At 47.9% G+C, this 7,342-nt stretch overlaps 1 protein-coding gene across 1 annotated transcript in view; it reads left to right on the plus strand.

The window, feature by feature from the left end:
* zbtb46 (zinc finger and BTB domain containing 46) overlaps window positions 1–6,950 on the plus strand; it is a 33,948-nt gene extending 26,998 nt beyond the window's left edge. Inside the window, exons 4-8 of the mRNA XM_070911067.1 lie at window positions 467–810; window positions 2,321–2,363; window positions 2,471–2,596; window positions 6,238–6,413; window positions 6,510–6,950. Coding sequence (XP_070767168.1) covers window positions 467–810; window positions 2,321–2,363; window positions 2,471–2,596; window positions 6,238–6,413; window positions 6,510–6,950 — 1,130 coding nt within the window. The remainder of the gene's footprint in view (window positions 1–466; window positions 811–2,320; window positions 2,364–2,470; window positions 2,597–6,237; window positions 6,414–6,509) is intronic.
* Window positions 6,951–7,342: the final 392 nt, after the last annotated feature.

Consider the following 7,342-nt stretch of genomic DNA (forward strand, 5'->3'; position numbering starts at 1 on the left):
GGTCGATATAGTCGTCCTTTACCCTGCGTGCACAAAAAGTCTTCACTTGAGCTGCAAGATGGCTCCTCTCCAAAACAATCTCCCTCCACGCTACAGAGGATCCTCAAGCCCTCTCCTTATATGCATTTTACTCGCTCACACAGCACATGCACACTCGCTCACGAAACACACACACTGCCATCCTCTGCGCACGCATGTGGGTGGAAGGAGAAGGAGAGCAGAGGAGCGAAAGAAAAAGAGAGAGAAAGAGAGAAGAGAAGCCCTAACCCTTTCCCCTCGGCTGGTGGAAAGTGAAACTTCAGAGTTTTTCTTCCTCCCCCTCTCCATAGTGTTTGATAGTGTAGCACTGGCAGCCTCTGTGTGCCCCCCTGCCCACTCTCTCCCGTTGTGTTCTGGTGGCCAGCTGCTAGCAGAGTTGCAGTTGTACGTGAGTGGGTGGGTGAGACTCGTTTCCTGTGCTCCTCAGGGCTCCGCTCCAACAACTACTGCAGCACGCTCCGGCCAGGGGCCACGGGGGCCACTATTCATAACAAACAGGGGGCTGGCTCCTCTCCTCCTCCTCCTCCTCTTCCTCTTCTTCCTCCTCATCTTCCACCATCACCACCACCACCGCCACAACCACTACCGCTATCATCATCATCAACATCAGCATACTGCCCACCCACTCCACCCACGCCACTGCACCCCTCTGAGCCTCGGCCCCTGGAGGCCCCCGGTCTGCGGGCTGGGGCACCCCCGCTGCGCTCAGAAGGGTTGGACATGGAAGTGGAAGAGGCCCCCGAGGGCCCGGAGCCCTCCACCTTGCCTGAGGTAAGCACACAGAGCCTGGCTCATCTCCAGGGCGGAGGCTGTTCTCTGGGTAGCACTCCTCCAGTCAGATGAAAAGTTTGTAAGAGTGAGTGGGGATAAGCATCCAGGGGGCAGCTTCACCCTGTTCCTGCACAACACACTGAGGGGGGTTGAGGTGATGGAGAACAGAAAGTGACCAGTGATGTGGTGGGAGGGTGGGGCTATGGGTCTTTATGAGGAGAAGTGGAGGTTAATGGGGTTATTTTTCATCATTGGAAAGTCTTTTTCACACTCAAGCACATCATTGCTCAACCCCTCTCTGTGTCTCCTTCTCTGTGTGGAATTTGGCATATTTCCTGCTACACCGGAGAAGAAACGCTGTCTTTTTTTGTTTCTTTTGTTTGTCTTTCCTTTTGGTGTGCTTTGTTTGCTTTCTCTTTTCTTTCAGATTTCCAGTTCTTCACTCCTCTCGTCTCCCTTTTCATATAATCTTTTTTAATATAGCTAGACCCGAATTCAACCGCCAAGCCAAGAGTCTTTGCTCAGCATTAGCGGTAATGTAGTTTATAGTGGTTACATTAGAGATGACACATCTAGTCACAATGGCAGCGTGTGCTTAGAGATGGCAGATAACGGGCAAGGTAGTGAGATGAGACTAGAGTAGAATCAATACAAGTAGACAATGAGAGGTTTGCTCTCGCAGCCCAGGAAATTGTTTGTTCTGTTCGGTGTGTGTGAGTGTGGGCGTGTGTGTGTGTGAGCATGGCAGTATGAGCATGTGTGGATGTGAGTTTTGTGCCAGTCTGTGTGTGTGTGTGTGTGTGTGTGTGTGTGTGTGTGTGTGTACGCTGTGTGTGTGTGTGTGTGTGTACGCTGTGTGTGCGGGTGAGCATTTAGGAGCAGCATTTGATTTCAGTGGACCTGCCTCCCAACAAGCTTCCCTATCTCTACGGACAAGCCATCTGTTTGCCCGGTGCATGGTGTTCTGTTCTTAGAGAGGAGGAGGAGGAGGAGGAGGTGGTGGTGTAGTGTAGGGGGCAGAGGAAATGGGTGGGGGTGAAGGAATGGCAGGAACATGGAGTAGATGAAGGAAGGATAGAGTTTAGATGAGTTGTAGATGAGAGAAAAGAGAGGGGACAGGTGTTTGGTGCGCCTTGCTAACACCCAGGGGGGGTTGAGTGTATGAGTGTCAGGCAGATAATATTATGAATCCTGTAGATCAACCTAACTGCTCATTCCGTGTCTCATAGGACGGCTCTAGCATCCGGGAACTGTCAGCTATTCACAAGACTTTTTCTGTGTTTTCTTGCTAATCTTTCTGTGTCTTTAAATCATTCTGATCTCTCGTTTCTCTTTTCTTTTTTTCTTTTTTCTTTTTTCTGTTTTCATGTCTGTGTTTCTCACATGTGTGAAAAAAGGTTGTCTTCACAGCTTGTGTCACCTGCCTGCCTCCTGCATGCCCAGACAACATTCCATACACTCTGTATAAATGTGTGTGTGTGTGACATAACGGGATGTTTTGTGCTTACAGGAGGGCATAAAAGACAAAGAAGATGTGAAAGAATACAGCGCAGGTATGGTTCAGGCTTTAAAAGTGTCATAGATAACTTCAGAGAGAGTTTTTGTACTTTTTGTACTATTTCTCTCACTTTCACTCTCACTCTCCTTCTCGCTATCTCAGCCTTGGAAGGTGACCAGTCTCCTGTCGAGAGGGATCAGATGGGCGAGGAGAGCTATGTTGGTGGCTTGACTGTGCCTGCATCAGTGTCCGTGGCTGGCAGAGGGACTAAAGGGCTGATGGTGCTGGGCGAAGAGGCTGGGTCAGGGAAAAGAGTCCTGCCAGAGCCCGGTGCTTGGCCCTCACAGGGGTTTGCCTGCTCCCTGTGCAAACGGCTGTTCAGCAGCCTGGAGCATCTCAGGGAACACGAGTACCGCCACACCCTGTCTCTGATGGCCTTGTCCCTGGACTGGCCGAGCATGCAGGGTCCGCACCACCAACCTACCCAGCCCCATCACCAGCCACAATCCCAGCCTCTCCACTTCCACCAGTCTCTCTACCGCCCTGCGACATCTGAGCCTGCGCCGGCACGCTACCTCTGCTCCCAGTGCCCCGCCAGCTTTACCCTCAAATCCAATGCAGACCGACACGAGAAGACCATCCACTTCAAGAAGAAGCTGATGCAGTGTGTGTACTGTCTGAAACACTTCCGAGACCGCACAGACCTGCACAGGCACCTGTCCTCTGTGCACTCCAAAGAGAGAGGGCACACCTGCCCTGCCTGTGCCAAGGCTTTTAGCACCCAGAAAAACCTGGCGACACACGTTAAAGTGTGCTGCCAGGTGGGGTCAGTGCCAGGAGCTATACTGGGAGGCAGCACTGGGATGGAAATGTCTCAGGGTGGGGTTATAGATTCGCTGTGGCGACTTTCTCAAGAGATGAATGTGGAAAACTGAGACTGGATCTAGAGGCTGCCGGCTTATGTACACACATTTATACCCATCAATAAGCAACGTATCCTCGCATTAGTTGTACGTTCATGCCAAAACTGCTCTGTGTGATGTCATTGCACTGAGAAGGGAAGAATTCCTTTTAAAATCAAATGTCTGATGACATTATTATAAATACCTAGGGACACTTTTTTTTTTTACAACTTGTCAAATTTATGTCATTATATTATTTTTTAACGGGAGATTTAACATGAATTGACAGCTTACATGTCAAGAATGCACAATTGCTATGCAAAGCTGATCTGTTTGAACAACTGACTGAAATTATACGTAGGATTGTTTTTCAAATTATCTTCAGGTTTGTGAATAGTTTGCGTGTGCACTGATTGGAACCGTGAACAGGTGAATTACTTTCTGTTGTGGTGCCGGGTGGAGAGACGGGGATGGGGGGGTGGGGGTGGTGGTGGTGGGCGAGGGGGGGCGTATTTCCGCCTGCCAGACCTAAACCACTTGTCTGGCTCCTTGTCGCCAGTCACCAGTCTGACTAAACTCTTCTCTCCTTTTTTAGGCAGAGAGATCTTTATCTTTGTGTCCACCCCTGCATTACGGGCACAAAGACACTCAGACACAGTTCATATCTGCCAGGATGCACTGTGGCTCACAGCACACACAACCACACCACCTGCAGGAACTTTGTAGAATTGCATCATGAGAGCAGAATAAAGACCCAAATCAGATTATTTCTGTTGCCAGTGATAGTGCACCTATTAAAATGTTACTATTAATGTTAAACATTAGCATCAAACTCAATGGAATATATAAAAAAAGACATTTATTTAAACTGTAACTCAAAGAAAAAAAACAACAAAGTAATTCTGTCACAAATCCACCTCCAATGGACACGTAGACGCTTGTCCTCAGTCATCAGTCTGACATGATTACCTTCAGTCAGATCAGTGCAGATGGAGGGGATGTGCCCAACGAGACAAAGCCAGCTAAAACAATAGACCAGTAGCAGCTCAGATGGGGGTTGGGTGGTGTCATTTTCTCTCTCTGTCCATCTCCTCTGTCCCAGATCTGTAAGTCTTCTAGTGGCTGAGCGTGGCTGGAGCTGGACAGTAATTGGTCCTCCACGGCTCCGGCCCTTCTTAACCCCTGACCCTTCATCTCAAGAGGAAGTGGAGACTAAGGGGCAGATGCCCTTTTAAACTAGATGAGCTTAGTGATGTCACTGCAGCAGACAGATAATAGTGTGGTTGTGAGGACAGGGTAGAAAATGGGGGATCAAGGGAGACGAATGGAGGAAAATGCAGGAGAGGAATGAGGGAGATTGTGAAGACGGAGTTATTCGGAGGGGGTTGTAGAGCCGGAGCAGAGCCGCAGGATATTGGAATCAGAATGAACACTGGCTTCAAAATCATTGCTAATGTAAATTCACACCCATGTCTGCCAAAAATGTCTCCCTTAGAGTTTACAGCAGGCCTTTACCCTGCGATTATAAACCAAGATATTTTCTTGATACAGCCCAGTTATTAAAGTGTATTGTGTACACCCATACTGTGAATACTATACCCAAAGGGAAGACATCCACCTGTGTGTCCCTCTAATATTCCACGGCCACTCCCAACACATAGACCTGTAATTTCTATGTGCTCAGTAAAAGCAGAACTGGGGAACTATTGGGAATATATCCCCTTGCTGTTGTATATACACAGGGAACTCCCAAATGCCAAATCCTTTCTAATACAAAATCCCATTTCTCAGGTAGCACACTCTGTCCTAGCCAGCAGCTGAAACAGACTGGCAGGCTCAGAGAAGTCAGGAACTAATCAGGAACTCTGCAGTGCCAGCCATTGAGGGGAAATGGCAAATGCAGTACGGCTGTTGGCATGTGTTGTTGTAAATATTGAAAGATATTCTAGATTGTGAATTTTCTCATTGGAAAAAAAAACCCATGTACTGTACCAAGATATGTACTTTTCTAAACAGAATGAGATTGTGCTTGTAGTTTTTATGCTGTAATTAAACTGTGATGGAAAATGTGAAAATTTCTCTGTTGTTTTTATCTTTTATATCATGCGCACATTCACACAAACGCAACATTCCTTTTCTTTGTCTTTTGCATTTTTAACATTTAAAAAAATGTGAATAATACGGTCAAGTCTTGTTGTGCAGTTGATTTGTACTTGCATGTTTTTGTGCTGTCGAGTATTTAATCAGCAGAAGTCGCTTTGCAGATGGAGGTAATTATATTGTATCACTTAAAGCTTACAACCCTGAACTGTGTGTTTGAGCCCCTCCTTTATGTACAGTAGATGTGTGTGTGTGTGTGTGTGTGTGTGTGTGTGTTGTGCTTGTGTACTCATAAATCCAGTCCTGATCTCTCATGGTCATATACTATATGCCTTGACTGGCAAGTTTTTCACACACACACATTCACACATCATGCACAACCACACACACACAATCTGTTTACTTGGATGCCCTTCACCTGGCTTAACTACCATTTAAGTCTAGACCTTGAGATAATTGGCTTACCAGACCTCTACACAAGATTGGGACATGGTATTAACATTAGTTGTTTTTTATTATTTTTATTTATTTTTTTGCTGAAGCTTCCCTTCGTGTGTGTGATTTTATTTCCCAACCTACGGCCTCCTTGTCACTGTCTGTGTTTGTCTTTCTGTCTGTGTTTTTGCTGTCCATAGCAGAGACCTTCTAGAGCAACTAAGGCAGACTGACTGTTGTGTCGTGTTTATAGTATCTCTTTGCCTTTATTGCTTTAGTATGGAGGAAGAGCTGTTGCCAGGGCAACTGTAGCTTTGACTGGGATTGGGGTGGCCATGGGAATTGATGGTACATTTCTAGACCATGCCGCTAATTAAATGTAATAACTGAAAAGTGACATCTCGGTTTATTTAAACGAGCTTCATTCAACACTAATTCCCCCCCCCTTCTTTCTTCTCTCCACCATCCCTCCCCTCCTTCCTGTCTCTACAGTGAATGACTTCACGGTGATCCGTAAAAAGTTCAAGTGCCCCTACTGCAGTTTCTCTGCTATGCACCAGTGCATCCTAAAGAGGCACATGCGCTCCCACACCGGGGAGAGGCCCTACCCCTGTGAAATCTGTGGCAAGAAGTTCACCAGAAGGGAGCACATGAAGAGGCACACACTGGTGAGTGCAGCTTTATGATCACCAGTAGGAGGCGGTAAATCACACCTTAAATCATAGCGTGAATTACATTTTTCAAATTGTGTTTCCGTCCAACAGGTCCACAGCAAAGACAAGAAGTATGTGTGTAAAGTGTGCAGCCGAGTCTTCATGTCAGCAGCCAGCGTTGGAATCAAACATGGCTCGCGGCGTCACGGTGTCTGCGCTGACTGCTCTGGGCGGGGCATGGCCGCGCTGCTGGACCACAACGGGGAGGTGGGAGGGGACATCTCTCCGGAGGAGGAGCTGTATCCTGGCGATCGTTTCCATGATGACCAGGCAGAGTGCGATGGTGATGGAGAGGGGGAGGAGGAGATGATGGTCGAAGGGGACGGAGAAATGATGGGAGAAGGGGAGGAGGAAGGAGGGAAGTGGAAAGACTCGGGGATGACCGCCGAGGCACATGGAGCACTGGACAATGAGAAGGAGGAGAGCGACTCCTCGGCACAGGAGGGGGAGCAGCAGAACGGGAGCGAGAGGGACTTCGCCTGGATCTCCTAGAATCTGTCAGGCTCCCCGTTAGTGGCTCGTCGACCAATCTCTGAAGATCTCTTGCGATCTCTCGGGCGGGATCCTCTGCTCTCTTTACCCATTCGTCCCACCGTGGGCAGGCCTTCCTTTGAATGGAAATGCTGTAGGGTGATGCGCGACAATGATCTAAAACCATTATGAGTAACACACTCAAATGCACACACACACACACACACACACACACACACACACACACACACACACTTAGGCTATTCTCAACCTTGACTGCCATGGTAGAAGAGGAGCGGTCAAGAGATGGCTCGAGTGCAAGGCTTTTTCTGCTTACCTCCTTTACTTCTGATGCAGTGTTTTTGTGTTTCTTTTTCTTGAGGGTTCAGGCCAGAGTCCAGTAGTTTTCTACT

This window comes from Enoplosus armatus, chromosome 8, assembly GCF_043641665.1.
Source record: "Enoplosus armatus isolate fEnoArm2 chromosome 8, fEnoArm2.hap1, whole genome shotgun sequence".
Classification (NCBI taxonomy): Eukaryota; Metazoa; Chordata; class Actinopteri; order Centrarchiformes; family Enoplosidae; genus Enoplosus; species Enoplosus armatus.